The sequence below is a fragment of the Heliconius melpomene genome, chromosome 19, assembly GCF_056956725.1.
Source record: "Heliconius melpomene rosina isolate 202511_hmr_F chromosome 19, ASM5695672v1, whole genome shotgun sequence".
NCBI lineage: Eukaryota > Metazoa > Arthropoda > Insecta > Lepidoptera > Nymphalidae > Heliconius > Heliconius melpomene.
Genome location: NC_140407.1, coordinates 16,499,578 through 16,517,595, shown reverse-complemented (window position 1 = coordinate 16,517,595; position 18,018 = coordinate 16,499,578). Strand labels below are relative to the sequence as shown.

Here is an 18,018-nt window from a genome sequence, read left to right as displayed (position 1 = left end):
GCCAGATACGAATTGCTTTGTACCTAGCGTGTTTTCAGGCTTTTATAGCGTCAAATTTTATTGCAATACTTCAAGCTTTTTAAGAAAATGTAAAATTGAAATAAATTAATTTAGCCCTAGCTACGCCACTGCTTATAAGTAAATCTAGTGATAAGTCATATCGTTTACATTTTTTGTCACTTGAGGCCTGAACCAAATCAGAATTCAACACCAGAGCGGAGAAATGAAAATATATATTTAAATAAATATTTTACTTCCCCGAATGGGGATCGAATCCACGACCGTCGCGACTGCTCAAACACAGTAACGAAAACAGAACATTATCAATATTAACAATAAAAAACGAACATAGCTCTATCGTACTCTAAATATGGAAAAATGTCGAAACATATAAAGTTTGTAATCTCTTTACTCGACAACCTTAACTCGTACGTTTAAGTGGCTTCCAATAGCAAGTCGCCACTTATCCAATTATTTGTAAATAGGTTTCATTTTGTGTGAAATGCTTTTATGTCATGGCTAATTATTATGTTTCTACCTACGTGGGATCTACGACAATCCCATGCACCGGCTTACAGAGCCTGTACCGGGACACGATCGACACATATGAAATATCAAGTGCATACCCGCACATCCCGCATATCCCGCACACAGCAGGGTAGGTCCTCACTTTCCGCCGAATTCTGGAGGCATTGCGTGCTGAGTGGCAGAACTCAACGCCGCGATTTGGCTCGACATCAGAGTCTGTGCCCCTGCGCCACGCCTGGCCTCATAGATAGTTATAGATAGACCAAATACATTCATTCATACGTAAATAGTTACAATATCAACGTTTGCTTTAATTAACGTTATGTTTTAGATAGTTGACCGAAGTGTCAATAATGTTGTAAGTATCATTATCATTGTACGCGTTAGTTTTAAAAAATCCATCTTCATCTTTAACAATACTCATTAAAAAGCACGTGCTTAGATTATCTATTGTTAATGTAATTGCTTCAATAAAATTGTTTTGGCGTTTTCAAAGTCACCTTGCACTACTTATAAAATATAATAATTTATTGTTAAATATCAACAAAAAACATGTGTCTCGGCTTTCTTACAAGTATGACGTCGGCCTTAAATTATCCTTTTCAACTGATCATTTGATACTAATATGAGTAAAGGGAACCACCCTTCCACCCAATTTTCGAGATATTGCGTGTTGAGTGTCAGAGTATGAGAATTGAACCCACTACACCCATTTACAGTCAGACCGTACTTACAGCAATGGAAACTCCATTCACAGACGAATCCTTAATTTTAGACATTTGTACACTTTCACAAACAACACTACAATAAAGCTAATGTTACGTTACAGGCGAATAGAACCAAACTGGTTTCATGCTATGCCATCAGCCAACTATTTCGGATTTCACAACACTTAATGGCCGCTAAGTGTTACGAATAGATACAACACGTACGCGCGCGCGTGTCGGGGCCGAGAGCGCAACTGCGGATGGGTAACGGGTTGTAGGCCAGACCGGTCCTAGCTCATAATGTTAGATCGATTCCTTCCGGTATATTTGTCCTCTTAGAACGTTATGTAACCAGATAGCGTCTATGAGAAAACTAAATCGAAATTCTTCAATGTCACATAATACCGTATATTGTTTTTATTTAAGTTAAGGAAAAACAGATACAGTGAATCTATAATTTTATGACTACGTTGCTTCAGGACGCGGTGCACTATGACTTCTTAACATATTTGTCTCTAGACACTACAAATTGGCTAAGTTCCCTTACTTTTATTAAAAAAAAGGAAAACTACTTACAAGTATAATGACATTTTTAAATTACAGGATAGCTGTTGCGCGCTTTATATTTCAGACAAAGAAAATATCCACTTACCCTCACATTCAACGGGGCAAGTGTAGGCATGGCTTGTCGGGCGCTGGGCGCGGCGAGCGCGACGCCTACGAGCGTGTCGCACAGCGCGCGCAGTCCCAGGCCCGCGCTGGCGTGAGCGCTCAGCGCCGTGCGCACAATGGCACAGCTCGTGTCTTTTGAACGACCCCTTGTTTCGTCTAGGAAAAAATGTTTAAAGAGATTGTAAATTATTTTAAACTAGCGACCCTCTTGCGGCTTCGCCCGCTTTTACTACTGGATTATTCATATAATGTATGTTTGCAAAGCACTTAAGATAATGTGAAAATTAATTAAACCCTAATGCAACCCGCATTTTCCTAGTTTCAATAAGGATTTTCCAATTGTTTTACACAGCAAGGATTTTTTAGTAGGTACCGTAATTTTAAATCTGTGCTAATAATCTTTTCAAGTACTTATTCAAATATATTTAAACGACTATTTTTAGATAGTTAAATGACTATTTTTAAACGGAAGAAATTATAAACAAAAGCCTACCTACTAATAACTACTACAAAAAATATGAAACCAAATATATCGCGCTGAAATACATTCAACTCCAATTATCCAATGCGTGCGAACGCATCTAAATCTTCGTTGCTATAATGGCAGGCGGGTTTTTTTTTTTCGAGCTTGTGGTTAATGCTTAAGAGGGTATTCTGTCCCTGATGAAAAGCAAGCACTACGTGGCTGCCTGTGAGGAAAATTAAATGGAATGCATAGGCCAGGATTCGAACCCGGGCCGTCCGCGTGGCAGGCGAGCATTCTACTACTGAACCACCGATGCGTGTAAGGCAGGCGGCGCGGGGCGCGGTATTTTTTGATATTGTAACAACTTCTAAAGTACTTATTAAGATGAAAAACAGTAAAAGACAGTTTTGATCTACATTAAATGGCCAACGTTACTAATATACTTATTTATATGCTGAGAGTAAGGGATAACTGAAACTTGAGTAACATACAGCTGATGTGTCAACGGCGGGATGTGTTAACAATTAAATGCGTTTTTCTCTAAAACTATTCGCAATTTCGAAATAGTGTAAACAGCAAATTTTTTCTCGTTTCACGTAGAAAATTAATAAAGTATTTTAAAGGATAAGGGTTAATACTATTATGGAAAAATTTCCCTCACAAAAAAAAATATATTGAAATTATTAGACAGAAATATGATTATTAGACAGAAATATGATCACTACACGTTATTCTTAAAAGATACGAATATGCCGTCGCAGACTTTTTTGTAGATCTTAAGAGGAACAATACTCCAGTACATTATTTTCACGTAGTACTTACCATTAGAGCAGCGCATGCGCGAAAGTGTCTCAACGGGTAGGACTTTATACACATTTATCGTATTTATGTTAATTTACATAAGAATGTACAAATAATAAACTATATATAAACCTTCTCTGAGAAATACTCGAGCTAATGGTGAAAACCGCATCAAAATCCGTTGGGTGGTTTAGAAGAAGAAGAGTTAGAAAGTTCAGACAGACACGAAAAGCGACTTTGTTTTATAAGATATAGGATAGGATAGGATAGGATAGGATGTATACATGTGCCTAATGTCATGCCAAAATTGTCTGTATCATAACGCGTTTTACATCTACTGAAGAGGATAATTTACCTACGAGTATATAATTATGTAAATTTATCTAGCGATAGATATGTATGTGTGGTAGAAGAAACGTATATTTCGAAAACTACTGAACCGATTTAATGAAACTTCTTGGTATTGGCATATTTTAAGGTTTAGACATGTTAAGTGCGAGTCAGAATTGCCCACCGAGGGTTCTGTACCAATATCAGTATTGTAATGTGAATAATAGAAACTTATACAGAGTGTTTTTATCCTCACCATTTCAAATGAAAGTACAGTTTTAACAACTCTATAAAAGCCTAATATAATTTAAATAACAGAGATTTTGTGTTCCAAAAAAGTGTTTTTTTTTTCAAACAAAATAATTAATAAAATTATCGTAAAATAAAATGCTATTTGTCAAGAACGATGCACGTATAAGGTAATAGTTCGTAGTAATTAGTTTAGGAATATAATACATTTATATATTTATTCTTCTCTAAGAAAATACTAAATATAGAAAAGCAGACAAAGCAAACAAGGCAAAGCAAACGCATATTGAATATAGAAAAGAAAAATGGGCATTGTGACTGTAAACGCGATGACCCGATCATACGCAGGAGAATTGAAGAGTACAATATTTGGAACTCTGTTCTCTCTGCCAATTCCGCTATAGGTATGTGAGATTCGACATAAAATAGAAAAAGAAATAAATAATTTTCCTCCGAGGAAAATTTAATTTATTAATAGTGATTGATTTCCTTCCATCCATCCATCCATCAGCCTTTTAAGGTCCACTGCTGGACATAGGCCTCCCCCAATGCTCGCCACTCCGTCCGGTCCTGCGCCCGTTGAATCCAGCGGGTTCCCGTTGTCTTTTTAAGGTCGTCGGTCCACCTGGTTGGAGGGCGGCCTGTACTCCTTTTGCCGAGGCGTGGTCGCCATTCGAGGACCTTTCTTCCCCATCGGTTGTCGGTCCTCCTGACAATATGGCCTGCCCATTGCCACTTTAGCTTGCAGATTTTGAGAGCTATGTCAGTAACCTGCGTTCGTCTACGGATTTCATCATTTCGAATTCTGATTTCCTTATCTCTTTAAATTTTATATCTCTAAATAAGCGTTAATTGTGTAACAGAATATATTACAAACATTAATTAGGTAATTAATATTTGTAATATACGCATCTTCTATTTACTATACAAATAATCGGGTGAAATGAACAGTATTATGGACAGGGCAGCCAGGGCCAAACGTTGGTTGCGGAAACCCAATCGAGTGTGTAAAACGTGACGCGGCACGTTGCACGGACAGTCCTGCAGCCGTGCACTCTATGCCGTGGTAATACCGCGTCGAGGAAGCCTCTTAAGCTCTTCCATGGATATCTCATTACGCGGTTACTTCATTACTGAGGACAAATGATTAACCGCTGTAACTGCGTATTAGATGTTTCATTATAGAAATACTATTTCTTGAGTAAACTTATACCTATTCTTATATATACCTATTTCCTGAGTGATAAGTAAACCTTAAAAGCATGCTTCTTAAATGAGTGGTGGTGGTGGTAGTGGTTACCTAATGCAAATTTAAGACTTATGTGATTTTCTCGTAGATACCATTGTCAGAAATGGACCAAAAAGAAATGGGACCACAGTACCTTTCAAACAAAAAAAATCATCAAAATCTGTTCAGCCAGTCAAAAATTATGAGGTAACAAACATAAACAATAACTCCTTTTCTTACAGAAGTCGGTTAAAAACACGACAAACATCTTATACACCATAGCTTTGTGTGCCTTAACAGAAATATACTGTAAAATATATTCTACCATGAATTTTAATACTTAAAAAAATATAATTAAAAAAAGAACATAAAACAACCAATTTAAGGCAATTCTACCTTGAAACGTCGGAATATTTTACTTATTAGATATGATTCAATGATCCTTAGATGAGTCATTTGCGAAACACCTTCTGTGTGGAATTTAAGTTAACCGCAACTTGTATAGTTACCTGTTGGTAATGTGTGTTATATTATATGCAAAATATAAACATAATTATAATTTTTAGCTCATAATAATTTATATTGTTATCGTTGTGCAATCTCTCTACTAGTTCCACGTTTTCTTACGCATAATATAGTAAGATAAGGCGAGATAAATTAGTATGATACTTGAGATGGTACTTGTTGGGTGGCATAGCTTAACGCCGCGCTTTGCCTTATTAAAATTACAAAAAAATCTACAACTATTACATATAGAACACCGTTCTTCTTCTCCAAAAGCCTCTTCAATATCACGTTGTATAACCAAAGGACAGTAGACTAGATTATAATTTGTACTAATTAACTTGGTGCGTAAACTACTACATAATACGTCATGAAGAAACAAATCTTAATTAAAAATATAACTGAAATTAAATGATAGTTTTAGAATACCAAAACACTTAAACATAATTTGTTTATTGGTTTGAAAATAGTATATCGATGATATGTTACCTATTCAGCTACTTATTTCTATATAATTTGTAAAAAATAACATTTTTGATTGTCCGAGTGACGCGGTGAATATAGCGGTGACGGAAGATAGAAATTCCACATGATTACAAAGATAAAGAGAAAAGAAATTACAACTTTTCTAAACGTATTTATGTTTATTTTATATTTAAAAATAAATAAATATAAGGAAAATCATATAATAATATACACCAATTACAACTAACCTGAAACCGCAAACTGCACAGTCAGCAATGCCTCCACAATCTTGAGCACCATCTTCGCATCGGGTCCTACAGAAGACACTACAGGTCCAGCTGTAGACACTGCTCGTCCAGCAGAGTTATTAGTAGTAATATTGGACACTTTAGGCACAGTAGTGGAAACTTTAGACATAATGTTTGATATTTTTGACATGGTATTGGATATTTCAGCCATAGTACTGGACATTCCAGGCACCTTATCAGACACTTGAGGCACAGGATTGGACATTTTAGACACCATATTAGACATATCAGGTACCATATTAGACACTTCAGGCACAGTATTGGACGCTGCGGGAACAGTCGTGACTTGGCACGCGCAATGTAGTAGCAGACGCAGTAAGGCGTATCCCCTCAGGAATACGTGCTGGCGCACCGCGTGCTCGCGCAGCAGCGGGCTGTGCAGGAAAAGGCGCGCGCAGCACTGCCAGAACGTGCTCGCGTCGCGGACCACCTCTTGCTCGTTCGTCGAGTCGAACTCCGCCTCAGGGGCCACGCGGCCTGTCGACGGCGCTTCTGTTACTAGGCCGAGCATTTGTTTCTCTTTATCAATATTACACAGTTCTTCATATTTCTGCGGCGACAGCTTCGTTTTGTATACTTCAAAACACTTTTCCGTGGCGTCGGATAGCGATTTGAATAATATTTGGACGGAAGTCAGTGAACCAACTTCCCGAAAGTACGGAAACTCTTCATTTTCTTTTATAAGTTTCAATATTTCTACAATTATAGCAACTTCGAGTATGGCACAACATTGATTCGAAAAGTCCGGCATCGAAATCATTTCTAGTACGTAACTCAAGCCTCCTTTCTGTATAAATTGTTCAGCGAAGGAAACGGTGCTTAACAAGTTGGAGATAATATTTAGACAAGATGCAGTTAGAAAATGGGCGGACTCCTCCGACCGCATCGCGTACCGATGTTTAGCGACGATGAACGTGGGGTAGATGACGCTGAAGAGTAGCTCGTACTTCATGTCGGGGCTGCAGCGCGGCGTCACCTTGAGCAGGTGCGCCACCGTTGCTTGCAGCACGCTATTCGGGTTGTCCAGTTGCAACAGCGAGTTGTAGTGCACCAGGAAGGCGCATCGCCCGCGGCGCTGGTCCGTGCGCACCTCGCACACGGCGCACGGCAGGCGGCGGGCAGCACGCGGCTCGCAGTACGCTGCGCGCTCCAACAGGCGCAGGCCCGCCGCCGCCGGCACCGCGCGCGACAACACGGCACGCACCACGGCTTGTGCCAGCAGCGCGCGTGGGAAGCAGCAGCACAGACCGCAACGCAGGAGTGCGCGTAGAACGCGGGCGCCGGCAGGCGCGCGCGCCAACAGCGCCGCGAGCGCCGCGCACAGCACGGCCACGGCGCAAGCGGCGCGCGTGCCTAGCGCATCGTGGTGGTGGCGGCGGCCGGCGGCAACGCGCGCGCGGCATGCGCGGTGGCGCGTGCGCGGGCAAGCAGCAGCGTGTAGCACGGTGCCACGCACGCGCTGCAGGGCGCGCACGAGACGCGCGGCCGCGTCTACCAGCGCGTGCACGAGGGGGAGAGCGGGTGCGGAGGCGGGACCAGGGGGCGCGACGTCCAGCATGAGCTCGACGCACTGACGTAGCAGGCTGCCCTTGTGGCACTCGGCGTAGAGCGCGAACTGCTCGGTGAACTCACGCAGCCTCTCGAGGGACCGACACTGCATAAGGAGGCAGTGAAAGAAAGCAGTGATCGAGTATGCTATTCCGAAAACAAATTTGAGGAAATTTTCGGTTTCTTCTTCATTGGCGCATTCCTTGATTCCCTTTTCAGTTTTAGCATTATATTTGGCATTGGACTTACAGACCACGTCCTCTAGTAAACGGAGGAGCATCGGCAGAATGCCGTTGTTTATTAATTTGGCACACAAATCGGCATGAATGAGCACTTGGTTCAGCGACACCATGAGCAGCTCGGTTAGGGCGACTTTAACGCGGGACGTCTCCAGCGCGTCGCTGGTCGCGGCGTTAGGCGCCGACCCAAATTGTAACGAACACAAATTCTTGAGAGCAAAGTTTATACACTGCATAGATATCTGCGAGCCCTCGGAGCCGGACAGGCTGCTTTCCGCCTTACACAATTCTTGAAGCAAATCCGTTATTAAAAGAGTAAACTCGAAGGTACTAATTTCTGAGTTTATGATATCCCGATGTTTATCCGTCATATAGTCATCAGCTTTGGGTTTTGCTTTGCGAGGCGAATAAAAGGGATCAGAATAAAGCGAATGATTTAGATAATCATCGGATGAACGAAGTGGCGAGTTGAAATATTCGAAGTCATCATTGGTCGCACACACTTTGATGGTCATGGACCTGTTGAACATTTGCAGATCGTCATTCGAATCCCCCGAATCAGACGACAGTTCAGAATTTTTAATAGAATTCTTGTTTCTTCCATTGATTTCCTTTCCATTGGATCGAGGTCGTCCATTCATTCGTGACCTATGTGAAAAAATATTCATAAATGTAAGCATCGACTTTGATTAAAGATTTTCTTTACACATAAATAAAAAAGTGTCTGTCTGTGTTCTGGTCAGATAATCGTGTTTTTCCAGTGCTCACAGTTATTTCATATTTGCACGATACTAAGACAAACAACTTCAATCAATTAAAATCTCAAAAGATTTAAGTTACGATTTATTCACTGTACTGCAAGCACGACAGGTTCTAGGTTAGATTTCCACTTGAGGAAAAGAAAAATTTGATATATTTTAATTTTTTCGTTCTGGTGTCGATTTAAAGCGCTGCGTTGAGTTCCGCAACACGTAATGCTTGCAGAATTCAGCAGAACGTGGGGACTGGAGTGTCTTAACAATGGGCTCCCTCTGCCTACCTTGCATATGTAACATATGTATCCTACATACGTATCCTACAGACCGAAGCTGAAAAAAAAGTAATAGTATAGCTAACCATACTAAAATACTAAAATAGTTAACCAATTTTCTCTAACTATACATAAAAATGAAATAAATAATCGTATAGTTTATAATATATTTATAAACGTGTTACCTCAACGAGATATAGCTTTTCTCTGATGAAGCCGCAGAATGATTCGATCCTGTAACGTTACTTGATTTCTGTTTCGACCATATTCTGTAAGACAAAACCTTATCATTTTTAACCAAATCATTAACTCGAAAATATTGTAAAACATTTTTAAGGCATTTTAGATACTTGCTCTATCCTGTTTATTGAGGTTATGTTTATAATAAAACAGTGGCTGCGCCCACTACGCCGGACGCCGAGACGAGCTACATGTCTTATACTTAACACTCTATTGTTTTATCTGATTAATGCAAACGTTGATCATATTTTTTACTACCTACATACAATTACACTTCCATAATTGTCCTACGTGATGTAGAGCACTGGAAATAGCGTGGCATAATCGCCAAATTAGATATACGAGTAAATACCTGTTAGAAAACAACTGATGTATAGGTGGTCCCTGGCCAGGGCGCAGGGTGGGGGGCACGCAGGTTTTAACTCCGGGGGTGGGGGAGGGAGACGCAATGCCGGTACAGGTCTCGCCATACACCCATATTAGTACTGAACTTAGTTGGCGACAGCATGATAGCCCCTGGGAATAATTATTATAGGTTAACAATTCTTATCAATAGACTATCTATTGTCGATTCACTATCGACATTGTTAATTGTTATTTGTTAAAATCAATAATGAAAGAGCGAATGATAAAAACATCTCTATCTATACTTATAATAAAATTGCAAATATAAATAAAAGAGTATTATAAATTCTAATTCTAATAATTTATTAAAATTGTCTGTACATGGAAGAATTGTTTCACAGTAATTTAGTTGAAAAATATTTTAAATTGATATCTATTTTTTATTTATAAACAGATTGAAATAATACAAACAAAAAAGGTTAATGGAAGTTTGCCAAAGTACAATAATAAAAATTGACTCAAACGCACAGACAACAAAATAAACAGACAATAATATAAAATTTTAGTAGGTACATGTATTCTATAATTGTGTATATTTATCTTTTTTATTACCGGTCAATTTCCTTCGTGTGTTTTCCATACAACGTGACATTGGCGAAATGAATTGTGCTCAACTGGCACGCCATACATCAAGAATTCAATTCAATTCAATAAAATTTTATATTGTTAAAAGCTTAATACATTTCCTTGTATAACTTCATGTACAGAGAGTGATCAGTTACAATTTTATTATATGTAAAGATTAATTTTTTTTCAGCTCAGTAATCTATATATATAAAAGAACATGTTTCGTGGATTTTTAGACTTTTCCCCTAAGGGTGTAAATAATCGATTGAAAGTTTGTATGGAAAAATCTTTAAATCACCACCGATTCGTATAAAATTTGAAATTTAGATTCCTAAAAATAAGCAATATTTTTCAAAATATCTTAGTAGACGACAAATAACTATAGTTCGTTGTTTTACATATGATGTTATAGTTCATAAGATATTCAAGTTGTAATAATAATAATAATAATAATAAGCCTTTATTTCTATGACTTGATAATACAAAAAATACAAAATTAAAACTATAACAAATATATGTTCAAGACATAGCCCCTTTTCGGGTATAGGCCTCCTCCAAATTTTTCCATACTTTTCTGTCTTGTGCCGTCTGTACCCATTCCTTTCCAGCAATTTTCTGAATGTCGTCTACCCATCGGTCTTTAGGTTTTCCTGATCTTCTTTTACCACTTGGGCCCTTCCATTTGGTGACTCGCTTTGTCCATCTATTATCTGTTGTCCGAGCAACATGACCTGCCCATTTCCATTTTAAGCTTTGCATATATTGTACTGCGTCTATAATTTTAGTTTTTCTCCTTATGTTCTCGCTTTTTTGTTTATCCCTGAGTTTGATTCCTAGGATGCTTCGTTCCACGACACGCTGAAAGGAACGTATTTTCTTTTTTATTTTATGCGTGTAGGTCCATGTTTGTGCACCATAGGATAGACATGGTAGCAAACTCGAGTCAATGACTTTTTTCTTCAGCTTTAGTGGAAATTTTGCTTTTAATATCTCTTTTAAACTCCAATACTTATTCCATGTGACATTTATTCGACGCTCTAATTCGTCGTCGTGCCTTGTTTTCTTGAAAGAGATTTGTTTGCCAAGGTAAACATATTCACTTACGTATTCAATATTTGCCCCGTCCACCGTTATAGGATTTTGGTAACTATTTGTAGTAACTTTTGTTTTTAAAGTGTTCAGTTGTAGACCTATGGCTTGGCTTGCTCTGTTTATTTCTATTAGCATCGATTCTAGTTGTTTGGATGTACTTGCGAAGAGTACAATGTCATCCGCAAAGCGGAGATTGCTTAGGTACTCTCTGCCAACTAGTATTCCTTTCTTACTCCAATCTAAGCCCTTCATGACGTTTTGGAGCACGGCTATAAATATTTTAGGTGACATTGGGTCACCTTGCTTTACTCCTTTTTGTATATATATTTTTGGTCCAAGTCTGTCTAATTTTACTCTACTTACACTTTTCTGGTAAATGTCTTTTATAATATTTATATATACGGTTGGGACGCCTTGATGTACCAGAGCTTGCCAAATACTTTCATGAGAAATTGAATCGAAGGCTTTTGCATAATCTATATATCCAAGGTAAAGTGGTTGGTTAAATTCCTGATATTTTTCCACTATTTGGTCGAGCGTGTGGATATGGTCGATTGTCGAAAACCCAGGACGAAAGCCGGCTTGTTCAACTGGTTGGTTTAACTCTATATTTCGCTCTATTCGTTTTTCTATGCACATGGCGAATAGCTTGTAAATACATGGCAATAGGTTAATAGGTCTATAGTTATTAATATCTGAGGGATTTCCTTTTTTGTATAAAAGAATTATACGAGATTCACCCCAGATTTTTGGTATTTCTTGTGTGTCTAGTATCTTATTAAAAAGCGTTGTGATAAAATTTATTAATATCTTTTTTCCAACTTTGATAGCCTCGTTAGGGATGTTATCCGGACCTGGGCTTTTTTCGTTCTTTAGTTTTTCAATTCTTTTCAATATTTCACTATTGTCAAATGGTTCAATGGGAGTGTTTAGTTGAAGTTCATATTTTTTATACACTTTTTCGTCGCTACTTTCTCTTTGGTAAAGGTTTTGATAAAAATTAGAGGCAATGTTTATTAGGCTTTCTCTGTTTTGTGTTTTCACTGCTGTACTTTGCGCATTTAATGCAGTAATCCACTTCTTTTCTGAATTTAATTGTTTGTAGGCCTTTTTTTGACTTCCGGAGGTAACTAAGTGTTTTTTAATGATGTCCATTCTATAGTTTTCATAGTCTTTTTTCAACATTTTGCTTGTATCCTTATATAAATTTGAGAGTTCCTTTTTTTCTTCTTTATTTTTTGATGGTTTTAATTGGAGTGCTATGCGTTTTTTTAATTGTTGTTTAGTTTCTTCGGATATTATGTTTTTACGTACCTTAATTGAGCTTGAATACGCTAGGCTTTCTTTAATAGCCTGCTCTATCTTTATATAGAATGATTCTACATTCTCTGTACTTTCCGATTGTATTTGTTTTGTTTTCTCTAGCAAGTTCTCGAGGTATACTTGTTGATTTACGTCGCTTGATAGATCAGTTTGCATTCCTCTAAAAGCTGCTCTGCATTTCTTTTGCTTTCGCAGATGTATTGTAGCTCTCAGTAGTCTATGGTCACTTGGGAATGTATTATTATTTAAAATTTCCATATTAGACACCAGTTTTGAGTTGCTACTCATTATATAATCAATTTGGTTCCTATACTGATGATCGGGTGAAGTCCAAGTCCAAAGATTTTTTATGTTTTTCTTAAATATAGTATTTATAATTGTAAATTTGTTAGTAAATGCAAATTGTAGTAATTTTTCTCCCCTTTCGTTTCTTTCGCCATAGCAGTATGCTCCCTTAATTGAATTGGAATGTTCTGATAGTTTTTCTGGCCTATTTTTGCATTGAAGTCTCCTATTAAAATAATGATACCTCTTGCCATTTTTAGGGCCTCTTCTATTTGATTATAAAAAATGTCTAATTCTTCATCTGGCGCATCGGAGGTGGGGGCGTAAACTTGGATTAATGAAATCGATGCTGTGTCAAATTTCATTATCAGAATGCAAACTCTACCAGATATACCTATGTAGCTTATTATGTTGTTTTTATATTTCTTTTTAATTAAAAAACCCTCTCCATGCTGCCCTTGTATCATACCTGTGTAACAGAAAATGTGATCTTCGTCCTCGATGATTTCGTTACCTTTTCGTCTAATTTCTGATAATCCTAATATGTCGTTTTTAGTATTTTGTAATGAATATTTTAATAGTATCATTCTCTGCTGTGATAATAGTGATTTAACGTTAAAAGTACAGATGTAAAGATTTTGATTTATTGGAGGGTTGTAGTCATTCTCTCCCGCGGTGACTGGCCGTTTTGGGAGAGGAAGAGGGGCCGATGCTAGTTGCTATCTAAGAGTTTTTGTAGCTCTTGAGTCTTGAGTTGGTGTGGTTGTCTTTTCGGGAGCCAATTGCAGCGTAGGTTGTCTTAGGATGTATTTATCCATGCATTTTGTTTTATTAATCATTGTGGGATTTCCTTTTCCTTTTTCCGCGTCAGATTTGGCTGTTTCAGGTGACACTGACAGAGCTCTTTTCTTTTTTTCATAATTTTGCTTCCCAGTTTGTTGATTTCGGTCCTTTAGTATAACTTTTTTATCATACTTGATAATCGCCAACCTGCCTTGCTCTCTTTCCTTCTCTACTTCTATTTGGAGTTCCTTTCGCTTGTTTAAAATATCAGGGGGAAAATATTCTTTTATGTAATATGGTGTTGTTTCTAGTTTTTTCTTATTTTTTAGAATTTTTATTTTTAGCGCCATGGTGGCCAACGTTACGACTATCGGTCTTATTTTCTCGCCCTTTTTGCCCAGTCTCCTTGTGCTTTCGATGTTGTTGCTGTCACATTTGATGTTAAGTTGTTTATTTATTATGTTGAGAACTTTTTCCTCTAGTTGCCAATAGTACTTTTCACTCTCATCGACTCCGAATATAAGAAGATCCCTCTGGGTCAATTTTCTCTCCAAATAATTATTTTTTTTAGTCTGAACTTCTATTTTTTGTTCCAAAAGCACATTTTTTGATTCTAAGTTCGCAAATTTATCGTCAATGTTTTTGTTAATTGCTTCTTTTATATTTTCCTGCATGTTGTGCATGTCGGCTTTTTGCTGCCTTATTTCCTTTTGCATTTCTTTTAACATATTTTTTATTTCTTCCATTTCGCTCGGTTATGTACGATATGAACTTTGATTTTAGAAGATTAATTTTAATATATTAACGCCCTCTTGTGTCCACTAGTTGTAGTACTACGTATGATCAATATTATGTGTTGTGACTCGGATATAATTATTGCTACTCCTCAATAGATGTCGCTAGAAGTAGTTACTTTTAACACTTTTGTCACGAAATGCAATTTATTCAAAAATGAACATGGAAAAATATTTGTGACACTTATTTGCTCGTTTTCTTTATAGCGTAGCTTAATAAATTGTCCACAAATGTTCTTTTCAACGCTTAATCACAAACACTAGAAAACCGTCAACGGATTTTTGACCATTATAAGTACACACGGATAAAACGGTTTCTACAAGTCTCACACTCTTTTTAAGAAAACACTATATATTGTCCTGGTAATTTGTAGCACTTTTTCACGTTTTACATGAGATTTAGCACTTTTTTTATACTTTTTGCAATTAAAAACATAAAAAATTGCGGAACTGATGTTACCACTGGCACTGTGGCGCCCTCAACTCAATTCAAGTTGTACTGGAATTGAAGTATTAATCTATTCATTTATTAAATGTTGTTTTTTTAATTAAAAATCAAAGTAAATATATATAACCAAACTAAATTTTTAGTAATTAAAACATACAGCCAATATAAGCTCTATGCTCATTATCGCCACAAAATTATAAGTCCACAAGGGGTCAAAATGCAAATTATTTATTCGCATCATAGGCGATATAAAACGGTCCACGGGGTCGCGAAACCGCTCGCTTTTAAACTATCCTGTACAATATGTCTATATACTCGAAGTAATACAGATACGGGACAGTAAAATTATCCAATTTTAAACTTTACTCTGCTGGAATAAGGTACGGAATAACTACAGTGGGTAAAAAAAGTATTTGCACACCTAATTTTTTTGAAGTTACACCTAGAAAAACACAGAATGATTTCAGTTAATTATTGTATTTAATAGCTTAATCTATATATATTTAGAATTGATTATTAAAAATTCTTAGAAAACAGAAATAAAAAAATTAGATGGTAAAAACACCTTTTTTAAAGTCAAATAAGTATTTGCACACCAACCATTCCCTAGATACAATGTTATTCCCGCGACATTTTGTCACTTTAGGTAAAATGTGAATATTGTATGTATACATGTGAACATCGGGAAACGTATTCTAATAACGAGACATTTGTTTAGTGTTCAGAAATAATCTTGAAGCCAACATGCCGAAAGAATTTGAACTGTCGTTATCGACGCGTGAAGAAATTATTTTACTCCGTAATGAAGGTTGAAGTTATCGCCAAATCGGGTCAAATTTAAAGTTAAATTACTCGACTGTGTAGTAAATTATAAAAAACCGAGAAGAAATGGGTAGTGTTGAAAATAAGGAAAGGTCCGTTCTTCCGAAGAAGCTCTGTACGAGAGAAAGGCGACAAATTTTAAAATCGGTACAAAATAAACCATTTACAAGCGCTCAAAGCTTAGCAAATGATATCGCGTCAAGTTCAGGTAAGGTTGTCTGTGCCCTAACTGTAAGAAACGTACTGGGTAATGGTGGTCTTCGTAGCAGAACAGCGAGGAAAAATTCTTTCATAAGTGAGGCCAATATAGCAAAAAGACTAACTTTCGCGAAAGAATACTTAAATACCCCTTTAGAATTTTGGTACAATTTTATTTTTTTCTGACGAAAGCAAATTTTATCTTTTTGGAACGGACAGACAAACATTTGTGTGGCGCAAGCCAAATACTGAACTGCAGGCGAAACATGTGCATAGTACAGTCAACACGGCGGTGGTCTTGTGATGGTTTGAGGCTGCATGACAGCAAATGGTGTGGGAAACTTGGCTTTTATCGAAGGAATAATGAAAGCAGTAGATTACGGTAAAGTGTTCCGCGATATTTTGTCTTGCAGCGCATCGAAATTAGGCGTAAGTGAGACACACTACTTTCAGTAGGACAATGATCCTAAGCATACAGCTATGAAAACCTAAGGAATGGGTGATGTACAATGTCCATAGAATGCTGAAAACTCCGCCATAAACGCCAGACATCCACCCAATTGAAAATTCATGGCATCTGCTGGATTAAAATTTGAGGAAAATGAAATTTTTAAATAAAAATGATTTGAAGGGTGCTTTGGTAAAGAAATGGGCTCAAATCTCGATTTAAACAACGTCCAAATTATTGGAATCGATGCCAGGGAGATTGCAAGCCATCATTGATGCAAATGGAATGCACACAAAATATTAAGTGTCTTTTCTTTCATTTATTATTGATTTTTTTTACAAAATACGTACAAGCCGGTTGGTGTGCAAATACTTATTTGACTTTAAAATATGTGTTCATACCGTCTCATTCTCTAATTTCTATTTTCTGAGAAATTTTATTAACCAATTCGAAATATATATAGATTAAGCTATTAAATACAATAATTAACTAAAAGCATTCTGTTTTTTTGTAGATGTAACATCAAAAAATTAGGGTGTGCAAATACTTTTTTTACCTACTGTACCTTGGTGCTAGCGTGTTGATAAGAATGTCTTGGATCGTAAAATACTATAATATAATTACACGAGTATATATTTAATAGATTTTATCATATTTATATGTTCCGGGATGGCAACAACGACTCAGCACAGCTAATTTTCTACGCAAAGTCAATTAGTTTATACAGGGTTGTAAAATAATGATATGCGAGATATAGGTGGATAAGGTCCTGACCTCAACGCCAAGCGCCCGCAGCAGCAGCAGGCACCGCCACGCGATCCCCGCCAGCAGGTGAGCACGCAGCACCGCGCTCGCAGGCTGCGCCTGCATGCGCGAGAACGCGCTCAGGGGACCGCGCGCCTCTGCAAGAGGGACCTCTGAGAGATACGGAACAAATTATTGATAATCTGGCCGTCCTTATATTTATCTGTAGATGGCTTTACAGATTTGATTTTAGGGATTTTTTTTATTTTTTACTATTTGTACTATCTTCATGAGTGCACAATGCGCAAAAATTCAGAAATGCAAACTTCAGGGCGGCCATGTTTTTAATAAGAAGTGCCCGTCGTGACGAAGTCTGACTGTAAACTCAGAAAAATCTCTGGTAGACGAAACGCGGCAGTGAATTTCGCCAATTAACATGAAATGTCAGCTTCACGCTGACATCATCATCAGGATAAGCAGAGGGAACATAGTGTTGAGACACTCCGTTCTCCACTTTTGCCTCGATATCAGAATAATTTTATTAGCATTAAGGCACGTCCTCTGTCCTGTACACCTTGCTGTGCGTGAAGATGGAAAAAATTAAATAGAAAAAAAAAATAAAAAAATTGTGTGATTTGTTAAATTTAACCTCGCCACTGTATTGCAATAGCGGCGTAGTATTCCGCCACCCAGCACCGAATACGCCATGTCTTTAAAAATGCCACACGCACTAGAATATGAGAAACGCAGAATTTTTTTATTATTCGATATGTAAACAATTTGTAACAATTGAG

At 37.5% G+C, this 18,018-nt stretch overlaps 2 protein-coding genes across 7 annotated transcripts in view; both read right to left on the bottom strand.

Annotated features, from left to right (window-relative positions):
- Positions 1-18,018, bottom strand: part of mv (lysosomal-trafficking regulator mauve) — a 57,424-nt gene that overhangs the window by 34,037 nt on the left and 5,369 nt on the right. For 5 of the 6 annotated variants that reach the window (XM_085203374.1, XM_085203373.1, XM_085203378.1 and 2 more), the window contains exons 5-9: positions 17,255-17,397; positions 9,668-9,831; positions 9,261-9,344; positions 6,199-8,693; positions 1,888-2,063 (exon numbers count right to left, since the gene is read on the bottom strand). In XM_085203374.1, coding sequence (XP_085059500.1) covers positions 1,888-2,063; positions 6,199-8,693; positions 9,261-9,344; positions 9,668-9,831; positions 17,255-17,397 — 3,062 coding nt within the window. The remainder of the gene's footprint in view (positions 1-1,887; positions 2,064-6,198; positions 8,694-9,260; positions 9,345-9,667; positions 9,832-17,254; positions 17,398-18,018) is intronic. The other variant, XM_085203377.1, reaches the window with a different exon arrangement.
- Positions 13,345-15,137, bottom strand: LOC146529039 (uncharacterized). Its single transcript, XM_085203383.1, has one exon. It carries the CDS (start codon positions 14,514-14,516, stop codon positions 13,707-13,709), a length of 810 nt encoding a protein of 269 aa, XP_085059509.1. The 5' UTR covers positions 14,517-15,137; the 3' UTR covers positions 13,345-13,706.

Bases quoted from the DNA above. Each gene is read 5' to 3' on its own strand.
- LOC146529039 (XM_085203383.1), bottom strand. From the start codon at position 14,516: ATGGAAGAAATAAAAAATATGTTAAAAGAAATGCAAAAGGAAATAAGG.